Source organism: Hippopotamus amphibius, chromosome 9 (genome assembly GCF_030028045.1).
Source record: "Hippopotamus amphibius kiboko isolate mHipAmp2 chromosome 9, mHipAmp2.hap2, whole genome shotgun sequence".
In the NCBI taxonomy this organism is placed as follows: domain Eukaryota; kingdom Metazoa; phylum Chordata; class Mammalia; order Artiodactyla; family Hippopotamidae; genus Hippopotamus; species Hippopotamus amphibius.
Genome location: NC_080194.1, coordinates 120973111 through 120996048, shown reverse-complemented (window position 1 = coordinate 120996048; position 22938 = coordinate 120973111). Strand labels below are relative to the sequence as shown.

At 42.7% G+C, this 22938-nt stretch overlaps 1 protein-coding gene across 15 annotated transcripts in view; it reads left to right on the top strand.

Moving 5' to 3' along the window:
* Positions 1–1872: 1872 nt before the first annotated feature.
* Positions 1873–22938, top strand: part of LUC7L (LUC7 like) — a 122590-nt gene continuing 101524 nt past the window's right edge. For 7 of the 15 annotated variants that reach the window (XR_009055375.1, XR_009055378.1, XR_009055376.1 and 4 more), the window contains exons 1-6: positions 2593–2770; positions 2884–2954; positions 3936–4030; positions 10008–10106; positions 21169–21279; positions 22135–22278. Coding sequence is in view for 11 of the 15 variants with exons in the window: in XM_057747985.1 (XP_057603968.1) it covers positions 2622–2770; positions 2884–2954; positions 3936–4030; positions 10008–10106; positions 21169–21279; positions 22135–22278 (669 nt within the window). In the remaining 4 variants the exon portion in view is untranslated. The other 8 variants (XM_057747994.1, XM_057747987.1, XM_057748000.1 and 5 more) reach the window with 8 other exon arrangements.

Below are 22938 nucleotides of genomic sequence, written 5' to 3'. Positions count from 1 at the left end.
CAGGTTTTCTCTAGTTGCCACGAGTGGGAGTTACTCTTTGTTGCGGTGCGTGGGCTTCTCATTGCAGTGGCTTCTCATGTTGCGGAGCATGGGCTCTAGGCTCACAGTCTTCAGTAGTTGCAGCACATGGGCTCAGTAGTTGTGGCTCTTGGGCTCTAGAGTGCAGGCTCAGTAGTTGTGGCGCACAAGCTTAGTTGCTCCTTGGCATGTGGGATCTTCCCAGACCAGCAAAGCTAGTTAACAGCAAAGGGTTGGTACTATTTTATTAAGGGCCTCAGTCCCAGGGAATGAGGAATGGGAGGAAAGGAGTGAGGCATGGAAGGAGCAGAACATGAACAAGAGTGAGGTGGTCGGTGTTGCTGCCACAATGTAGCGTCAGGCACTCTGGGTGGCTTGCTTTCTGAGAGGGCTACTCCTGGTCTCCAGGCAAGTCGGGGCTGGGGATGTGTATGGAAAGAGACACAAATTTGTCCACCAGATTCCTTTTCCAACTGGTCAAAGTTTAAGTTTCATCACATAGAATATAACTCCTCTGTACTTCTGGGTGCATATGTGTGTTCATGGCAGGCCTCAGTGACAACAAGGGAAGCCTCTCTATGAGGCAAGAAGTGCAATTTCCACAACATGGTCACCCGAGGCATGGTGAGATGTCAATACTGCTTCCCACTCTTAATTCTAAAGCCTGGATGATTGGGCTACTGGGGACTGCAGTCAGAGTCTTCAAATATGGCTATTGAAAATTCCTCCCATCTTCTTACACATAAGCTGGTCCTCACATCAAAAGGTAGCATCTGTTTTCCCTCCTCTTGAATCTGCATTGGCCTTTTGACTTGCTTGGACCAATAGTTAATGGTAAAAGGAGCATGCTGGGGGGTCTGAGCCTAGGCCTTTAAAAGGACTGACAGCTTCCACTCCTTCCCCCAAGGTAGCCAACTGCCTACTATGAAGCAGCCTGGGATAGACTTCAGAATGTTATGATCTCATATACAGAGATAGAAGCCACACAGAGGACCTCAGAGGGGCCAGGCATGTCAGTGCAGACTTCTTGAGTCTTTGCTCAGCCCAATTTCATACAAGCAATTTTGTGAACCCAGCCAAACCACCTAGAGCAAAGAGCTCAGGGCCCCACTAAGCCCTGCCTGAACTCCACAGAATAATGAAAAATAATAAATCATTTTTGTTTTGCACCATTGAGTTTCGAAATGGCTTGCTACACAGAAATAAATAATTGACCTGCTTTACCATAAATAGATTTCTTGATATAAGGCAAAGTTGTGCAGGATCCCATGTCAGTAAATCAGGCATCTTGCAAGCTTTTGAATGTGGGGGCACTGCAGTCAGGACAAGCAAATGCACATCTGGATATGTGGACAGTTGCAATGGTATGAATCACCATTCCCTACTGTCCACTGTATGCATGTGTCAGAGGCTCATTGTCCGTCTTGAAAGTGGCCAGGGCTAAAGCAGCCTTGGTGGATGGTAGACTGTGAACTCAGAGAGGGGTACCACCAGTTATTGGTCACAGAACCTAACAATAATTCTATGCTCCATTTAACTTTCACAAAAGTCATTTGACAGGCATCATTTTCACAGGTGTAAAAAACTGTCTGAGAGTAGCTGAATGATACATTCCCAGGTTCACGACTAGCAAGAAGACAGGGATCTATTTTCTTGTTTTGGACTGTCTACATTTATTTCACTTTATTGTGGTCTAGCCTCAGTGGAGCACGTAAGTTTTGGGCTTCAGAGTAAAATCAGTTTTGGGACTTTGGCCCCGCCCCTTGCACAGCTTGCTTGTCCACCGGAGGCCCCAGACTACATTTCCCAGCAGGCCACGCGCCGGCGCTTACGCACTTCCTCCCGGCGTCCCCCGCGGCGGGAAGGAGTCGAGTGGGCTCGAGGCCGACGCGATCAGACTTCGTCTCCTCCGCTGCCGCCGCTGCTGTGTGAGAGAAGCCGTCGCGGCCTCCCCTGCCGCTCCCGCCGGCTACCATGTCCGCCCAGGCGCAGATGCGGGCCCTGCTGGACCAGCTTATGGGCACGGCCCGGGACGGTGAGTCGGGGCAGCCGGCCAGGCGGAGGCTGGGGCGGGAGCGAGGCGAGGCCGCCGGGCGGCCTGAGGCGGGGGCCGCGACCGTCTGCGCCTGCGCGGGCGCCCTCTCCTCCCCCGCCGACCGCGGGCGCCGGGCCTTTGTTTGCGCTCTCCCGGCAGGCGTGGGTCCTCGGCGGGCTCCTCCCTCGGAGCCCGCGCCGTCGGTGGGGCGCCAGCCCCCTCCCGGTTGACCTTCCTGCTATTTCGCCGCCCACCCCCCACCCCCGCGGCCGCCGGCGCCCCTCGAACCGCGCGAGTCGGCGAAGGGCTGCAGCCAGCGTGGGCTCAGGGCGCTGGCAGCGGGCTGGCAGAGCTCCTCCACCCGAGGGAGCCGGATGGCCTGGAAACCCCGGCCGTTCTTGTTCTGTACCATTGCAAGGGGAGCCGTAAATTGAGCTTTTCTAACGTGGGTTCCTGCCGCGTGCTTTTCCAGCCCCCTTTTCCTCCAGCCACACAGGACAGCCTCTGTTTAACTAGCGCTTGGTAGTCGTTAGGTAGGTTGTACTCTAGGGAGGAACGCAAGATCGTCATGGTTGTCTCAGGAGAAAGCGGTTGCATCTTTGCAAAACTGTCTACCTGCTGTGGTTTGTGTTTTCTTTTCTACCGAAGTAATGAAGTTGTAAGTTCACACTGGCACATTTGCAGGGCTGTGCAGATTCTTTGCACTTTATTTCATAGGTGAATAAGTGCTTTTTAGCTTTCTTTGTATATTGAGTTGCTTTTGAATTGCTTCCCATATTTTTATTTCATACAAACTGAACAATTGTGGCCCCTCTATTTTATTTATAAAGGTTCAGTGTATCTTTGCCTGCCTACATCAATCTGCAAGGGAGTTGCAGAAAAGCCTCATGTTCATCGAGCCGTGAGTCACAACCAATTTCTAAGCTGTTATAACAAAAAAGTGTTTGCTTTTTTTCACAAGTAACTTTAAAAGTGTAGTTTAGAAAGAAAACATTTTCAATAAAAAGACACTACATTAATCCTGGATGCTTGCAAATCCTAAAATATATTCCTCCTTTAGTATTACACAGCTCTGTGTCATATACACAGATTAGCTTTAAAATTTGTCACATTCCACTTTGCCTTTACTTTTATGTATCATTCCCCTGACTTCCTTACTGCAGGTTGGGCAAGAAAACTTTTCCTTTAAAACTTTTCAACAGCGGGCATAAAATTCTGCAGCTGAGGTCTTGAAGAATGCAGATGGGTACAGTATGTGTTGGAACTCACAGTGTGTATTGACTAACCTAGTTCCTTTTTTGCCTTTTTTTTTTCTTGGTATTGTCTTGTTAAAAGTGACTCCCAGGTGCCAACTCTCTTTTTTAAGGGTGGGGGTTAAAGGGGGATAGGTAGACTAGGTCTAGATTATTTTTCAGTCAGTAGTAGAGAGCGAGAGAGCGAGAAAGCTTTCGTCATATAATTTTGGCCAAGATACTGCCTATACATTTGTCTATAGCAAAATGATTAGACTAATAAGTAGCTTTTTTTGGAAACTACCAGCTTTGAGTCATGTGGTGATTCATGGCCCTCTGATTAGCATGGGTTTTGGTATCTCATTGCCTACATGTATGTGTGGGACTAATGGCCGTTAGGTGCTCAGCATTTTACTTCTGACTCCTTGACTTCTTTGGCACAATGACAGAGTCAGATCTCATTAAGTGTGATTCTTCATGATATATTTAGCATCAAAAAATCATCTGTACTTTGTTCCAGTTGTAAATGCCTCTAGATCAGCTTTTCAGTGTATTTGGTAGTCTGCAAATCATCCAGGTGAATTGTACCGGATATGCTTTTGTGCTTAACGTGATAATATTGTCTTATTTAAACCACACGTGAATTTCAGGAGACGAAACCAGACAGAGGGTCAAGTTTACAGATGACCGTGTCTGCAAGAGTCACCTTCTGGACTGCTGCCCCCACGACATTCTGGCTGGGACGGTAGGTGCATTTGGGGGGAATGTCATAGGACACTCAGATGTGAATGTTGTGTAGGCAGTGAAGGTTTTTCAGGTTGAATTCTGTTTTCCTTTACCAGGCAGAAATTATCTTCTGCCCTTCAAGTGATAGGTTCTCTTAGGTGGAATTTTATATAAATTTTATATTTCACTGCTATAAAGTTCTCTTTGTAAGGTTATCAGGTTTTTGTAGAGTCATTTATACTGAAGTATCTACAGCTGAGTAATGCAAGCATTAGTCTGCTTTGGCCTCAGCAAAAAGAGTACTTCAGGTTAGCTTGTAGCTCTTTAAGATTCTGCATTGATTTGTTTTCAGGTTAAACACGTTAGGCTTTTGATCTAAAGGTATGTTTCTTCCCCAGATTTTTAGGTTTTTGAAAAATCAGGACTAATACTGATTTGCAGTTTTGTGTTATGGCACCCTTTCAAGAAATCAATAGATGATCCAATAAGTACAGATATCTAAAATTTTAAGTTTACTTCAAATGAACCAAACAGTTAAATGCTAGTTTCGTAGAATGTGCATTTATTCAAAATTAGCTAGGATTTAAGAAGACTGAAGAGTGTCGGATTATCTACCACGATAATTAGATAGGATTTAAGAAGACTGAAGAGTGTCAGATTATCTACCACGATTCCACCACTTACAGAAAATGAATCCTGTAAACACCATCATTATTTTAAGATTTCACAGTTCCCTTGTGGAATGTAAAAATTGCTCATTTTAAGGGTCAGATGTGCAGGTGCTAGGGAACATTTTGTTTGTGATTGTTTCTTTTATTATTACCTTTGTGGGGGAGCAGCATCTGGAAAACTGCTCAGGTGTATTGAATCTTCTTAAGTTGGCTCTTCTGACAGCAAATAGGAAATAAAACCAAACCTTGTGCCTCTGTTAGCTGAGGTTTTGCCTGTGGTTGACCTGGTGTAGGGAAACATTATAACTACAGTGTGCTCCAGATCATTGTGGCTACCATCACTGTAGACTGCAGTCAGCGGTAGGGTACTTCTGTAGGAGGCATTGTAAACTGGAGTTGTTGGTAGGTCTTGGGGAATAAATCAGAGGGAGTAGAGAGACAGGCACCAGAGTGAAGCATTTCAACCATAGTTTTTTGTTTTTTGTTTTTTAAAATATTTATTTGGTTGCACTGGGTCTTAGTTGCAGCAGGCAGGCTCCTTAGTTGCAGCTTGCCAGCTACGTAGTTATGGCACACGGGCTCCTCAGCTGTCGTGTGCAAACTCCTCAGCAGCATGCATGTGGGATCCAGCTCCTTGCCCAGGGTTTGAACCCGGGCCCCCTGCATTGGGAGCGTGGAGTCTTATTCACTGCTCCACCGGGGAAGTCCCTCAACCATATTTTTCTTGATTGGATCCCTGTGTAGCATTGTTCCAGAATGCTGGTGCCAGGAGGGTATTTCCTACAAATGTTTATTGTGTTAGTTATAGGTTAATTCGCCAAATATTTGTTGGACACATACTCTGTGCCAGGTACTGGGGATGTGGTATCAATAAGACGAAATCTTTACTCTCGTTTAATGAAGGAACAGGACAGACAGTAAATAAGGAATGAGTAAGTTCTGGACTGTTTTGGATAGGGTGATAAGGAACGGCCTCTCGGGAACATGGGAGCAGAGACCGGAATGGTGATTAAAAACACATGTGCGTGTTTGGGGGACTAACTCTCCAGGTGGATGATGGAGCGGAGGGAAGTGGGATGCCTCTGGTGCCTCTGGGCTGGTGTGGGTCAGGGGGAGGGAACAGAGGCTGTGGAACCAGAGCAGTGATGAGAGGCCAGGGACTGAGCAGTGTCACTCCCATCCCTAGTGGGGTTGAACAGGGCAGCTCAGACTGAGAAGGAAGAGGGAGCCCAGGAGACCCACCTACATGTGAAGGTGCAGTGAACAAGTGTTTGGGTTGCAGAGGTCAGTTGAGATGAGGGTTGGGAATTTGGATGGAGGGTGTTGTAAAGGTTGAGCCTCACTGGTGTGGGCTACATGGAGGTGGGAGGTGAGGGGTAGAGTTTGTGTCGTGTTAAATTGAAATGGAATGAATATAATTCTTTGGAATACAGCTGCGAGGTGAAAATGGTTATGACCCTCAGCTTGCTAAGGCTGCTCCAGGCCCAAGTTTTTGCTCAAAACCATCTCCTGTCAGTAGGGGAGAGACAACGGAGGAATGGAATAATTTTATTGAGGCTTAATGGGAAAATGTTGTATTGGTTGGTGTGATTGGAGGGATAGCCAAAGGGAAGGTAGTATAACTTGTCTCAGTGGAAGAACTTTGGTTTCCTGAAGGTTCTAGAGGGAGCCTTTAATTGTCCTTCGTTGTCTGCAGTGTGAGACCACTGGAGGGTAGAGAACACAGTTGTTTATGCAGTTAAAAAAAAAAAGTCTGATATGCTGAATTTGACAACCACTTGGAATATTTTGGAAGAAATTAATGAGTGTGGTATTTCAACTCTGCTTGGTGTTTGGCTGCCAGGGGAATTGGCCGGTACTTCCCTGCCTCCTGGGTAGAGCTGAAAAGCTACACCCAGAGAAACCATGGAACCCAGGCACTTGCTTTAGCAGTGGCTACTTGAGAGCTCCCACCTGAAGGAAGATAGTGGTAGATTTTGCTTCTTGTGTAGTTCCCTAATGTTGAGATTTTCTCTTTTTTTTGGCTGCGTTGGGTCTTCATTGCTGTGCATGGGCTTTCTCTAGTTGTGGAGAGCAGGGTCTACTCTTCGTTGTGTGTGGGCTTCTCAGTTTGGTGGCTTCTCTTGTTGCAGAGCATGGGCTCTAGGCACGCAGGCTTCAGTAGTTGTGGCAGGTGGGCTCAGTAGTTGTGGCAGGCGAGTTTAGTCGCTCCGTGGCATGTGGGATCTTCCCAGACCATGGCTCAAACCCATGTCCCCTGCATTGGCAGGCAAATTCTTCTTCTTTTTTTTTTTTTAAAGCTCTTTATTGGAGTATAATTGCTTTATACTGTTGTGCCAGTTTCTGCTGTACAACAAAGTGATTCAGCTGTATTTATACACTTATCCCCACATCCCCTCCCTCCTGCTACTCCTTCCCACCCTCCCTATCCCACCCTTCTAAGTCATCACCCATCATCGAGTTGATCTCCCTGTGTTATGCAGCAGCTTCCCATTAGCTATTTTATGTTTGGTAGTGTATATGTGTCAGTGCAACTCTCTCACTTCATCCCAGCTGGCAGGCAGATTCTTAACCACAGTACCATCAGGGAAGTCTCTGAAATTTTCCTGACAGTTGAAGTTTTTAGAATGGAAATTGATTTGCTCTTAAAATTTTAGTGCTTAGTGGTTTTGGTGCTTACTGGAGGTGATTTTTCTTTTAGCAACAGAACCTTCATTAGCTTTTAAAGAATTTCTGATCTCTACCTTTGATTTTTCAGCTGTATGATTTATAAAGAATTATATTTGGTACTTAAAAGAGTGAATGAAGAAAAGGTTGTCAGCTTTATAGCGACAGCAATTCTAACTGCAACTTTGTCTTCTAGAACTTCTATTTCCCTACCTCTGGATTCCCCACGTAACCAACATACGTAAGCTACACATGATTTCAGAGTAAGTGTAGTGAAGGAGAAAAGAGCTTTTGGCATTTAGCATTTGGTCAAAATGAAGATAAACTCCACCCTAGGCAGCCCTCTTAAGGCTGTGTCACTGGTGATACTGAAGGAAATTTTGTTTCGAGCGTGGCCGAACCTTCTGAGAATAGGGCCCAGGAGTCGGGCACTGCCAGCCTCTCTCATGTGCCTGAAATGTTAAGGGTTTTGTAACCCGTGAAGATTTTTTGTTTTTAATCCCTCTCTCTTTTTTAAGCTCTTTATTGTAATATAATTGCTTTACACTCCGGTGCCAGTTTTTGAGGTACACCAAGGTGAATCAGCTGTATTTATACATATATCCCCACATCCCCTCCCTCCCGCCACTTCCTCCCACCCTCCCTGTCCTGGCCCTCTAAAGCATCACCCATCATCGAGTTGATCTCTCTTTGTTATACAGCAACTTCCCACTAGCTATCTGTTTTACATTTGGTAGTGTATCTACGTCTTTGCTATTCTCTGACTTTGTCCCAGCTTCCCCTTCGCCGCTCCCCCCCACCCAACCCCGTGTCCTCAAGTCCGTTCTCTACATCTGCATCTTTATTCTTGCCCTGTCACTGGGTTCATCAGTACCATTTTTTTAGATTCCATATGTATGAGTTAGCATACGGTATTTGTTTTTCTCTTTCTGGCTTATTTCACTCTGTATGACAGTTTCTAGGTCTGTCCACCTCATTACATATAGTTCAGTTTCATTCCTTTTTATGGCCGAGTAATGTATAAGGATTAATCTCCAAAATATACAAGCAACTCATGCAGCTTAATACCAAGAAAGCAAATAACCCAATGCACAAATGGGCGGAAGACCTAAATACACATTTCTCCAAAGAAGACATGCAAGATGACTAACAAACACATGAAAAGATGCTCAACATCACTAATCATTAGAGAAATGCAAGTCAAAGCCACAATGAGGTATCACCTCATACCAGTCAGAATGGCCATCATCAAAAAATCTAGAAACAATAAATGTTGGAGAGGGTGTTGAGAAAAGGGAACTCTCCTGCGCTGTTGGTGGGAATGTAAGCTGGTACAGCCACTATGGAAAACAGTTTGGAGGTTCCTTAAGAAACTAAAAATGGAACTGCCATATGACCCAGTAATCCCACTACTAGGCACATACCCAGAGAAAACCATAATCCAAAAAGAAACACGTACCGTAATGTTCGTTGTAGCACTACTTACGATAGTCAGGACATGAAAGCAACCTAAATGCCCATCAACAGATGAATGGATAAAAAGATGTGGCACATATATACAATGGAATATTACTCAGCCATAAAAAGGAATGAAGTTTAATCTCATTTTGAACACACTTGTAGTTTGAGCTTAAAGTAGTTCCTGAACTCCATCATTCTTTGTTTGCTAGTTGTGTGGTCGTGCTTGTATCCAACAGCTTGGGCTCCCGAGGTGTCTCTTTCCTGAGCTGTTAGGTTTTGTGAACTTGCGCTCTCTGACTTATTAGCCTAACCCTTAGCATCCAGACATCCTTGTTTGGATGACCAGGGATGAGGGTGGGGTCCCTGTACAGGGTCCTCTACTTAGGATTTAGATAAGAAATACTCACTGCTGTCTAATTGTTCTACATGTACTAACTACGTGTAATAGCACATCAGGCTGATCTTACTGGTAACACTAATAATTTGGTTTGGTAAAAGAGCCATTTGTTTTTCAAATGGGGCAAGTGAGTAGTCCAGTCTGTGTTCCCAGTTATGTTTCCAGAGTCATTTACTGGGTTAGGAGAATGTTTGGAGAATTCATTTGGCTCTGAATCAGCCTGTTCTGCTTTATTTCCTTTGGGACACATAGGTGTATCCCAGAGGAGATAAAAAAAGCCAGGTGTTAGGTTATGTTGTAATGGCCAAAGCCATTCTATCTGTTCTTTCCTTTTCCTCTTCTTGTCTCTGTAACTTAGGCATTGAGCATCTTGAGTAGTCAAGATTGCAGGAAGGAATGCGTAGGAATATGTTGCTATCAGTGATACTCTTGATTCCTGGCCTCCTTGCCACTGTCACACCCCCCATGCTGCTATTCACTGAATAGACATTTCTTATGTGACTAATGCAATAATAAAACTGGCAAAAGCTAAATAATGAAAACATTATTAGTCTAATTATCTCTGGTTCTAAAAGATATAAATCATTACACTTAAATGCACCTGTTCTAAGTGTCATATAGTCATGATGGTATCAATAAAAGGAAAATAAGGTTTCTCGGCCATATTGTTTCTTAATTTTCTTATCATAGTTAATATTTTAAAAAGTACTGTTTATTTTGATGATAGCTAAAACACCAGGTCATGTGCTTCCTACTAGTGAGTAGATGTTCATGTGTAAATTTTTGTTTCTCTTTCGCAGCGCATGGATTTAGGAGAATGTACCAAAATCCACGACTTGGCCCTCCGAGCAGATTATGAGATTGCAAGTAAAGAAAGGGACCTCTTTTTTGAATTGGATGTAAGTTTTATTTGGTGTTAATTATTCCTTACTGTGAAGAGCCAAATACTGCACTAACAAGAATAACGTAACCTACGTAAGTTATGAAGCAAAATAATGAAATAGATGTTATTCCAACACTTTCTGGCTGGGAGTTAGAACGTGGCCAGTACCACTTTGTGTCTGTCTGTCTGTCTACCATCCCAACTCTGTTCTGCATTTTGTACATATCATTTTCTTTAAAAACGTTTCTTATTACATATTTTATGATTCCTTGAATGTTATGTTTATTCTTGCTTTCAAGTCTTATGAAAATGGTTCCATAGCATAGGTAATCTTTAATAACTTTATTTTTTCCTTCAGTGTTACATTTCTGTTTATATATTTTGTTGGTTATGATTTGTTTGTTTTCATTGTTGCTTGAGTATTCCCCAAAGTATCCATGTATCCATTCTGTATTCATAGACAATTGGTTGATTCTAGGTTTTGTTTTGTTTTGTTTGTAAACTATTATGAACAGCATTATAAATGTTCTTGAATATCTTCTTGATGCACATGTACAAGAGTTTATCTAGGGTGTATTCCTAGGAGAGGAATTGCTGGATTGTAGGAGGTGCATGTTTATTCTTACAAGATAGTTCTGTAATTTTTTTTCTTTTTTCTCCCTATTGTTTGAGAAAGTGTACCAGTTATACCCCTAATAGCAGTGTACACATCCTTACCAACACTTGGTATTATCAGACCATTAAATTTTTGCAATTTAGTGGTTATAAAATGGCATTTCATCACTTTTTTGTCATTTTTGCCTCCCAAAGGAGCCTATTTTACACCTTTTTCCCTAATTCGTTCATCTCCCCTTCATGAAATTTTGATACCACAGATACCTAGCATATCAGTTTATGTACTGTGATCCTTTCCAGGCCACAAACTGTTGTAATATCTAAGAATTTTTTTCACTCTTTATGACAAGTTTTCATCCCTTTCTCCATTGAGAATGCGTGATTGTCACTCCATTTTATTTATTTGCTTAATTATGTATTTTTATTTTATTTATTTGGCCACACCCTTGTAGCTTGTGTGATCTTAGTTCCCCAAGCAAGGATCAAACCTGGGTCCCCTGCAGTGGAAGCGCCGAGTCTTAACCACTGGACCACCAGGGAAAGTCTCATAGAGTCGCTCTGTTTTTTTCTTTTCCTGCGTCCTCCATCCTTAGTGTGACCAGAGGTCAGTGAGGGGTTTGATGCCATTCAAGTCCCTGAGTTAAGACTGGGAGTTTGGTGGGAGGAAGTCAGAGAAAAGCGAAACCAAGAGAAGACATTTTTTTCTCCCAGTGGACATTTTAGAGGATATATTGTAGCTGGAGTAAATTCTACTTAAATCAGTAATCTTAAAAAGTGATTAAAATTACCATTTCTTTTTCAAGTACATTCCTCAACATCAGTGTTGAATCTTTGAATTAACTAAAAATGCCTTTAGCAACAAACAGCTCAACTAATCGTTGGGGCTTGGAGGTGGAAGTTTTCTTTATTGTGAGTTTTAATTCTTCAGTAACCTGAAAAATGCTTTATGTAAAGAGGCCATTACCTTGGGATAACAGGTTTCAGAAACAGGTAGATACACAGATGGATAGGTTAAATTTTCAACTTTAGTAATGTTTTTTTGAATCACAAATCTTAGCATTTCTGCTACATAAGAATGCTAGTGTACCTTTTAAATGGCCTGATGAATTTAATGCTAAAGAATAGGTTAATGGAAGAAATTCAGAGTACAGAAGGAGACTCAAACATATGCGGTAATTTAGTATTTTATGAAGGGCATGTGTTCAGCCAATGTGGAAATGAGTTTTTCAGTGAACCCTATTAGAAACTATGGATTAGCCAGTTGAGGAAAACCAGGTTGATTCCCCCAAAAGAGAATTTTGTTTTGTCATATTGACACGTTATAAAGCCTAGAAGCTGTGAGGGAAAGATGGATACGTTTTTCTGTATAAAAACTTGAAATATTAGCATATCAAAAATTCCCATACATAAAATAAGACAGTTCAAGTGGGACAAAATATTTGCAGTATATATGATGAAGGGCAAGTGTCCTTTGTATATAGAATTCATCACAATTGAAAAGAGCTGTAGGGACTTCCTAGGTGGCGCAATGGTTAAGAATCCGCCTGTCAGTGCAGGCGACACGGGTTCGATCCCTGCTCCAGAAAGATCCCACATGCTGCGGAGCAACTAAGCTTGTGTGTCACAACTATTGAGCCTGTGTTCTAGAGTCCATGAGCCACAACTATTGAGCCTGTGTGCTGCAACTATAGAAGCCCACACGCCTAGAGCCTGTGCTCCGCAACAAGAGAAGCTACCCCGATGAGGAGCCCGCATACCACAATGAAGAGTAGCCCCCACTCACAGCAACCAGAGAAAGCCTATGTGTAGCAAAGAAGACTCAGCACAGCCAATAAATAAATAAATAAGCAAATAAATTTAAAAAAAAAGAACTGTAACAATAGGTAAATACAAAATGGGCAAAGAATAGAAAAGGACATTTTCTAGTGGGCATCTAATCCTGTGGCAGGTACTCACCCTCACTCAGAACTAAGGAGATGGAGAGTTAAGTAACCCTGATACACCTCCTAGATAATTGAGCATCTGAAGATGTGAAAGCACATCCCAGCAGTGCTAGTTCTGAGAGTATATCTGACTGATACATTTGCATATGTACAAACATAAATTTGCTGCAGAATATTCCTACAGCATTACAGCTGCAGAAAGCCAGACCCTCGTAGACTTAATCAGTGAGAGCATGGCTAAGTCATTCCTCTTCTTTACAATGGACGATGTATAGCTGTGGAAAGAGGGTTGAGTTCAGTGTATTTCAGTGTATGTTCATGTGAAACTATCTTCGTGATAAAGTGGAAAAGCAAGTGTGATATGATGGCTTCCGTAGTGTGATTTTTAAGAAGGAAGGGTGTTTCTACTCATTGACATGCTTAGATGTGCAGAGTAGTTTTAGAAGAAACCAAGAGATTATGAACACTCTTGTCTTACTTGGAGGACTAGAGTGGGTCACGAGACCTTTGTGTACTGTGAAAGTTTACTATTTGCAGGAATACCTTTTCCGGTTAAAGAGGTAACCACCCCTCCCTCCAACTCCTTAAAAATCGTATTTGACCTTACAGATGGCTCATGTTCAGATGTTTGATAGCTAGTGCTGTAAACATACGGAGGAGGTCTTCCTGTCCTGCAGAATGAGGGGTGACTTGGAGCAGCTGTGTTTGTGGGAGAGCAGTCTTGCCAGGTGGTTGTCAGCGTGTCAAATGCTTGTATACACTTGTTTCAGAACTCTGCTGCTGGGATTCAGTCTTAGAGATATGTGTTAATGAGTACACAGAAACAGTGCTCATTGCAGCTTTTTTTGTGAAAGTGAAAGTGACGTGAAAAGAGGAGGATATAATGGAACTATTTATTAATGGGGACTACGTACATAAGTTGTGGTCCTGTCATGCAGTGAATGGTGCTTTGTGGAGCTCTAAGCAGATACCTCTGGGTGTTAGAGAGGGAGATTTTACTGTAAAAAGTTTTTTAAAATAATGGCTTTAAGATATAATTCACAAGCTGTAAAATTTACCCTGCCTTAAAATTTTTAATATATACGTATCAGTAGTGTGGATGTGCATAGGTTACTTTAATAAAGGTAAACATGGCCTGACTTTAAAATACCAAGCTAAAATAACTTTTTCTTTCCTTAGCTATGCAGAATAAACTTAGAAGAAAAAAATGAAGTCCTTTTTACAGAATATAGATTTGTTAGAAGAATTTGGTGAAAATGAGTTTTTAAATCTTTTCGGTAACTTTTCGGTAGGTAATATGACTGTCACAGATTCCAGGTGAAGAGTCTCCCCTTTCCATGTGACTAGCCATCCAGTACCTCTCTCCAGAGGTTACTTGTATCCTTCAAAGATAGGCCATTCAGGATGAACAAATATGTGTGTGTGTGTGTGTGTGTGTGTATATATATATATATATGTATCAGGAAGGCTAGTTGTGATTTTTCTTGTCAGAATTGCAATTTTAATAAGTCAGAGCACCTCAGAAGCTTTTGGGCCATATGTAGTCAGTGGGCTGACTTGTTGCTTTCTTGTTGCTGCTGTTGATGCTAACCTTCTAGTCTGCCACGTAGCCCATGGACTGTTCATTTCCCAGGTGCGGGAGCAGCAGCTCCCATGTTGAGGTTGATTTCTGGAAGGACTACAGCGTAGTCATCACTATTGGAAGATGGACTCATGTTTTGTTTTCACAAGTTGTGAACCATCACTAATCCATTATTTGCTGATTTTTCTTAATAACTTATATTTGTGTATTTCACCAAGTGTTTTAGTAGAATCTCTTCACTGTTGCCAATAAATCTGTGAGGTGGGCCAAACATCATTTATCTCTTAAGTCTGAGAGTTTAGTAAGATTGATGCTATTTGCCAGAATTAATAGAAGCAGCATAAGATGACGCTGGGAAAGGACTCATGGATATTTAGGAGCTGTTTTTATCCAGGATATATCAGAGAGACAGCTGACAAAAGTACAGCATTTATTTTGTCTATTTTTTTTTTAAGTGTGTACTTTATGTATGTATGTATGTATGTATTTATTTATTGGCTGCATTGGGTCTTCGTTGCTGCGCGCAGGCTTTCTCTAGTTTTGGCAAGCGGGGGCTACTCTTCATTGCGGTGCATGGGCTCCTCATTGCGGTGGCCTGTCTTGTTGCGAGGCATGGGCTCTAGGCGTGCGGGCTTCAGTAGTTGTGGTGTACGGGCTTAGTTGCTCCGTGGCATGTGGGATCTTCCTGGACCAGGGCGCAAACCCGTGTCCCCTGCATTGACAGGGGGATTCTTAACCACTGTGCCACCAGGGAAGTCCTGTTTTGTCTTAATGTTGAAAAAATTAAATATATTATTATAAATATAACAGGCATTTGAATTATATTTTATTTTTAAGCCATGTTTATCATACGAGGCTTTTTTTTTAAGAACAGATTATTGGGGCGTCAAGGAAGGGAGGGAATATGGGGATATGTGTATAAAAACAGTTGATTGAACCTGGTGTACCCCCCCAAAAAAAAAAAAAAAAAAAAAAGAACAGATTATTGTAGTCAGATTAACATGAAAACTTTGCACACTAGATGCCTTTCATCTATTCTTTTAGAAAAGAAAAACTGTTCTAAAACTAAAGTTTTTAGTGGATTCATTAATTAGTGATGCACTAGTTTAAAAGAAAATAAGAGCTCATCAGCCCTTTATACAGTTTTCAAATATTTATAGACTTTACCCTCTAAGTAATTTGTAAGAAATTGTCCTAGAAGAATATTTGCCTGTGCTTGAGAAGACTTAAGATGTTTATTGCATTATTTTGGATTTGAAAAGTGAAAAAATGCAAATATGTATTTATTGTGGAATGGTTATGGTTGTGTTAAAATACATTGAAGTACTGCACAGCTATAGATCATAGAAGATTAATGCATTGATGTGAAAAATGAAAAAAGCCTGAAAAACTGTCCTAAATGGAGCAAAAATTGTATCCTTGTATATGTGTTTTAGTACAATTTTAAAAGGTTTATACCAAGCTCTTAAGTCATTGTTTCTTAGCGGAGGAGAAAGAATTATGTTTTCCATTTATTTATTTATTTGTTTATTCATTTATTATTTTTTTGGCTGCGTGGCATGCGGGATCTTAGTTCCCTGACTACGAGGAATGGAACCCTTACCCTCTTTCAGTGGAAGCATGGAGTCCTAACCATTGGGCCACCAGGAAAGTCCCAAATTATGATTTCAAAGTCATGTAAAGTTATTAGGTCCAGCCAGGTTGCTAAACTAGTAGGCAGAAATGAAAATTTAAAGGTATTTCTAACTAGTAACTTATTTCTACATCTATCTTAAGGAAGTACAGTGGACCCTTAAACGACACAGATTTGAACTGAGCGGGTCCACTTACATGTGGATTTTTTCAATAAGTACATACTACGTACCACATGAGCCATTGCGAACCCCCTCATTGTTCAAGGGGTCACCTGTGATTGGCAGCACAAGCAAACATTGGTACACTGAGATGTTTGCGGTAGCATTGTTTATAAGATTGAAAAGTTGGATGCAGCAAAAAACGCTCTGATGGATGAGCAAATTATGCACTCAAGTGGTGGACTGTGCCCTTGAAACTAATGTTGTGGGGCCTGTTCAGTGACTTACGATTCCTTAGGAAATTGTGAGCAAAACAAGGGTAAAATTGTGTATGCTGGAGATTTCTGTGTGCTCTCATTGGAAATGTGTGGCTGAATCAGAGTTCATTGACTATCATGGAAAACCCTGAAAGCCCCCCTTCCCTGGGGCCCTCCCACTCCTTGGAGTCTGTCCCTCACCACAGCTTTAAGATGAAAGGAATCAACAGCCTGCTGCTCAAGTGCCACAGGCTGACCTTGGATGGTTAGGTTTGTTGTTTGTTTGTTTGTTGAATCTGAAACATCAGAAGGAGATGTAACAGTATAATGATTCTCTATGTAGCCATCATGTAGCCTTGGGAATGATCAGCTCAGGGCCAACTGTGTTTCATCTTTGTAACCACTTCTCACAGATCTCAAAACAAACCTCATGTATCCTGTCATTTCTGTCATTTCGTATCCTGTCATTTCCTCTCTAGGTGTTGCAGCATTGCCATTGGCTTTTGAAGTTCTCTTTTTTCTGCATACAAAGATTTGGTATTATATTTGGTTGTGACGGAATCTACTTCTTAGCATGTTTTGTTTTTTTAAATGAAGTATAGATTTACCATGTTGCATTCGTTTCTGGTGTACAGCAAAGTGATTCAGTTATACATATATATAAATTCTTTTCCAGATTCTTTTCCATTATCGTTTATTACAAGATATTGAATATGGTTCCCTGTGCTATACAGCAGGACCTTGTTGTTTGTCTGTTTTGTTTACAGTAGTTTGTATCATCTTAGCATATTTTTAAAAATATGTTGAGAAACAATTTAAACATGCAGAAATATACAATAATATAATGAAATCTCTGGGTTTCATCTCCCAGTTGTCAATGATTGTTGGTGTGAAGACTCTTATTTCATCTTTATTCTGTCTTTGCACACTGAATTATTTTACAGTAGTTCCTAGACATAGAATTTCATCTGTAAGTACTACAAATAGTATATCTAGAAGATAATTTTATTTAAAATATTCATAATTTAAAAAATAATTTCTTAACATTGTCTAATAGTCTTCAAACTTCCCAGATTGTCTCAAAAAGGATTTTCTTAAAATCATTTGTTTGACTCAGAATCCAAAATAAGAGCCACACGTTAGGATGCTTTGTAAGTCTTTTTAAATCTGTTTGAAGAAATTAATTTTAAAGTCTCTCATATCTTGGATTTTGCTGATTGTATACTTATGATGCAGTCTTTTTAATGTTTTCCCTTATCTTTGAAATTTCTCGTAACCTGGGAGTTAGATCTGGAAGCTTGATGGTCAGAATCAAGTTCTGATTTGACAGAGTAGTGCAGGAGCCAAGCTGGTGGGGCGGCACAAGCAGCCTGACCTGGTTGTACAGGCCCCCATCAGCCTTTGGCCTCATGCTTTAATCAGCCGTTGAGAATTATTGCGTAGATCAATTATGTCACTACGGTTACTGCTTGTCAGTAATTTAAAAACACGTAAAACACTCACATGGTTCAGAGTTTGAAATACGAAAGATCTGTTGTGAAGTCTGTCTTCTGCTCTGTTCTTCAGCCCCCCTGGTTGGCCCTGGAGGTAACTAGTTGTTTGCTTTCTTCTCTCTCTCTCTCTTTTTTTTTTTTTAGCACAACTAGTAATGTGCTGAACACATGCTGTATTTCTGCCCCCCGCCCCTTTTTGGTTTAATTTTTCAGCATATCTTTGAGATTATTTCCTATCATATAGTTTACATCCTTTTTGTGGCTTCATAGTATTTCAAAGGATGGGTGTCTGCTTTATAGGGCCAGAGCCCTGTTGATGGTCAAAGTGCTGCATTACACATGGGCGTATTGTGAGTGTGTCTAGGAAGGATCCCTAGAAGTGGGACTGTTGGCCCAGAAAGGATATGCTTTTGTTGTTTTGGTAGCTAGTGCCTCGGTGTTCTCCAGAGGGGTGAATGCTTCCACCAGCGGTGTGTGAGAGCTCCCATTTTCATATCTTCACTAACAGAGCGAGTTACCAAACTTTCGGTTTTTGCCAGAGAGGTGTAAAAACGTATTTCTTTGTGGGACTAACAGGGTTGTCATAAACGTGTTTCTTTGTGTAGGTGTTCCCTTCCTTAGACCCTCAGCTTGAGCTAATGGCTGGGACCCCTGGCACTTTTCTACCCCAAACTCAGGTTATCTGGGAGAAAATGCCTCACCATTGGCTCCTTCTAGCCCAGCACAGCCTCATGCTGACCACACCAGGGCCAGGTCTTGATATTTGAGAGTGTTGTATTCAGGAATTCCCTAGGAGAGGGAGTATGTCATCTGTGTAAATACATCTCAAGTTTCTCAACTTGGACACAGACACACAGAGCACTGTTATCTCACATTAACTTACCTGTGGAAAGGTTACAAGGCAGCACATTTCTTCAGTGTTCACGTGTGGGAAATATAAAGATTTGCTTCTCTCTAATTCAGTGAAAATGTTCATCTTTTCCCCACGTTGTCTTGCTTTGTGATGTTTTATTTGATAGGTTTCCAGGGCAACACACCATATCAGCTAATGGGACCAGTTCTGCTTACAGGTGTGCAGTGTGATAGTCACGCTCTCTCAGGTCCTGGGTTAGAGTCCCTCTGCGACCTTGGGCAAGTTATTTTGCCCTTTTCTATTTTGTATAAGCTGGGCTCGTGATAACTTCCTCAGAGCTGTGATTAAGTGTGGGGAGTTTGGAGTCAAACCACAAGGGTCCTTGCATTCTGACACTATTGCTCAGGAGTTTGGAGACTGTGCCTCCATTTCATCGGAGTGCCCCTGTGTGCTGTATTGAGGCACATGTTTGTTGTGACTGTTCTGCTGACAGCATGGGCGCCTCTCAGGCTTACTGATGCTGCCGAGCAGGCAGGGTCAGGGAGAGAGAGCACCTCTCGTCCTGTGTGTGGATGGACAGCCTTAGCAATGAGACCTGTGTGCCAGCGGTGTGCTCAGGCCTGCAGAGTCATTCATGGTGAGTCTGTAACTCACCACCCTTGAGTTATAAAGGTGGATGACTTCCTGGTAAGTGGTAGGTTGTAATTCGGACTTAATTTTTAGATTTGAGTACCTTTTTTTTTTTAATCATTTAAACCTGCTTTTTGATTTAGGAACCAATCTGAAGTTGAAAAGCACATTGAAGAGAAGGGCCATCTTTTAAAGAACATGGCAGTTAAGAGATGTCTCTGCAGTCTGCCTATTCTTTTTTTTTTTTTTTTTCAGTCTGTCTATTCTGTGTTGTGAGGTTTATCATTTAATTTTAGCTTATCAGATGTCTGCGTCCATAGCCAATTTATATTCTGCTTAAGATGCAGGTGGCTGCTTTGATTGGAAAAGGCACTGGCAGAATTGTCTATTCTCCACTCCACCCCTGATGAGTGGATCCCTGGCTCTGTATCAGGTGTATGATCCCTCTTTTTGGGAGGACAGTAGAGGAACTCTGCACTGAAATCTCAGCACCTGTGCATGGGTGACCCTGGGGTCTCTCGGGCTGGTCTGTTAGGAGCTGTTGTCCCAGGTGAGCGCAGGTGGTGCGTGACCCGAGTCAGCTCAGTGGCGCTTTGATCCTGGCGAGTCCCCACCTTGTCAGCAGAGCTGGTCAACTCAACATGCTTCCAGGAAAGGCAGTGCATGCATGCAAACAAGTGCCAACCATTGGCTTTCCCAACTGTTTGATTTGAATATAGTGAAATGTTTATTGATAATATTTGGGGACCAGTGACAGGAAAGAGGTCCTCAGTTGCAAGTGTGTGGAGTGAAATCTGGGAGTTGGCCTTGTGGATGGCAGGGCTTGACACCATCACAGAGCCTCCTCCCTGTCTTGACCTACTCCTAGGTATGCATTTATTTGAAAAGAGGGGACCATAGTCCTTTCCAGTGTCCCTAGTGTCCACCCCAGTGTCACACTTATCCGTGTGGAGTGCTCTCTCGTGCCATATTTGGAGGGAGAGACGTGGGTTATCACTCCTTGGCCCGTTGGCCTAGCTTTCACCTGCCTTATTATCATGTCCACCCAGAACTTTCCTTGCTGTTTCTTGGTGGTGGGTCATTCATCCTGCCTGACCCTGTCATCCACTGCTAACCTCACTTGCTGTCTGTGACATGACGCTGACTTCAGCAGCTTGGGAGGTGCTGCTTATCACTGGTCCTAGCCTGACAGTTGGAAAAGTGAAGTCCTGTTTGTATGTTTATCTGAAGTTATGTTGGGGCCTTTAGTTACAGCAAATTAACCACTTAGTATATGTGACTGCTTATTAATTAGTATTTTATTGATTCCCACCAACTCTTTTCAGAGTGTCTTTTCCTTTATCTTTTTGGGTAAGCAGTAGCCAGTTTTCCCGCTGCTTTTAGACGATAGGCAATAACTAAACGTGTTCAGAGCTCTCAGTAACATTTGTTCTATTGTTTTGTTTTGAGGTGGAAGGGGGAACTCTACCCTCAGAACATGAGGGAATAATATTTACGTGGCTCACAAAGACCAGTGAGTACATCATCTGCATCTCCTACGACTCACCAGGAGAGGGCCTCTGACATTAGCTCAGTTCAGCCTTTTCTGTCCCTCAGAGAACACTATTAGTTATGGCCAGATGTTTTAATTTTCCTCAAAATTTCTTGGAAATGGTGTTGAGGGATGGGGGTTCTTTTACAAATTTTGGAAGTAAATCGAAGAGAAGACCATGCTTGTGAGCAGTCATTTGGTTTAACAAAGCCCCTTGATTGAAATCGATTGTGGACATGTTAGCTGTAGTGTAGCTTCAGATCTTCCCACTGAACCTGCAGGCTTTAAGAACCAACGCAGGACTGTATTTCCTATCGAACACATGAGTTCTGAGGTCGTAGGCACATCACTGACTGTAGCTCTCTGCCTCTCCTGAGCTAGGCGATGGATCACTTGGAGTCCTTTATCGCTGAGTGTGATCGGAGAACTGAGCTCGCCAAGAAGCGGCTGGCAGAGACACAGGAGGAGATCAGCGCGGAAGTTTCCGCGAAGGTATGCTGGGGAGGCCTTCGCCTCACGTTGTGGCGTAAAGACTGGGCTGCCACCAGGCTAGCAGTCACCATTAGCGCCGAGTGTGCATCTTTGGGGTGTAGGGTACCCACTGCCTTGGCTATTCCCAGTGAGGAGGGAAGGCCATTGCTGAGCTCTTAGTCCCTCCCCGTGTTATGGGTTTGTGTTTTAAGTTTCTTTTTTTAACATCCCTCCATAAAACAGGAAATGGGAAAAGTTAGCAGGGAAATGGTTAAACTGTGGTGTATCCATGTCATGGAAAAAGACGCTAGATGTGTGTGGAACTGGCCTGTGTGTCGTCTGGATGACCCTTGTTCCCTCTTCAGCAGAACTCTTCAGTGTCTTTTTTCCTTTCAGTTTTATAAAAGCATTGCTTAGGAAGTAGTCATTTGTGAACTGGACCAATGGTACTGTTTTATTTCTGAAAGCAAATCCCAGTAATTAGGCATTTTGCTTAAAGTGTAAGTATGTGCATTTAGACCCATGTATTTTATTACCCTTACCCAGAAGATTGAACTGTACTAAAAAACATAAAAAGAGATGGCCTAGGAATTGACCCACATGATGGTCCTTGCAACCTATTGGAAGCAACAGCAGTGCCACTGCTTTTATTGGAGTGCACGGCACAGGTCTAGTTACGGTCAGTCTCAGTGGTAGTAAGGGTGTTGTGATTGTTAGAATTCAAAAGTCATCAGTGAGGGTTTCCACCTGTTCCGTGTGTTTTTTGATGGAACAGACCAGAAATGCAGCAGGAGAAACACTCGTTTTCTTTGCATTAAAAAACCTATTGTTTTTAGATGTCTGGTTACCTGATTGTCTCTCTCTCCCCTCCCCCAGGCAGAAAAAGTACATGAGTTGAATGAAGAAATAGGGAAGCTTCTTGCTAAAGCTGAGCAGCTGGGAGCTGAAGGAAATGTGGATGAATCCCAGAAGATTCTTATGGAAGTGGAGAAAGTCCGTGCAAAGAAAAAAGAAGCTGAGGTTGGTGAGAAAAATGTGTTAGAGAGGGAGGAAACATCGTAACTCCAGAGTTGACCATTTGGGCTAAAATTAAGCCATGCCTCCATTTTTTGAATATGTATTGGGAAGGAGTTGGAAATAGGGTGGTGTGGTTTTAGAGTCAGCACACATAATCTACCCCTGTGACCTCTGTGTGGCCTCAGAGTAGGCACTTGGCAGCTCTGAGCATTATTCCCATGTGTAGAGTGGGTCCTGAGGATAGCAGTCAGTGGAGGAGTGCAGTGAGCACCTCCAGTCTGTCCCTCTGGCTCGGGGCGGGGGGAAGGGGGAGTGTTCAGCTGGTGTGATTGGGCCAGACTTGCTTTGCAGATGCTGTGTAGAGTGAGGCCTGCTGTGTAGAGTGAGGCGCTGTGCTCGCAGTAGAGAGACCCGTGCAGGTTGCGGGTGGCACCCAGGTGGGGTCGGCCGGGCTGCCGTGGCCAGGACACTGCTGTGTGGTGGAGAAGCTCAGTCAGGGACTCAGTGTCTATCTGAGACAACTGTTTCCTCCTAGGTGATTTCCTCTCTTGCCTTCTCCCTGGTTCTCAAGTCCTCACTGCTGGAATTGGAAATGAGCTTGGGTAGGCTTAGAGAACGGTGGGGATGGTAGAGTCAGAGGAGGACGAGCTGAGTGTGTCCCTT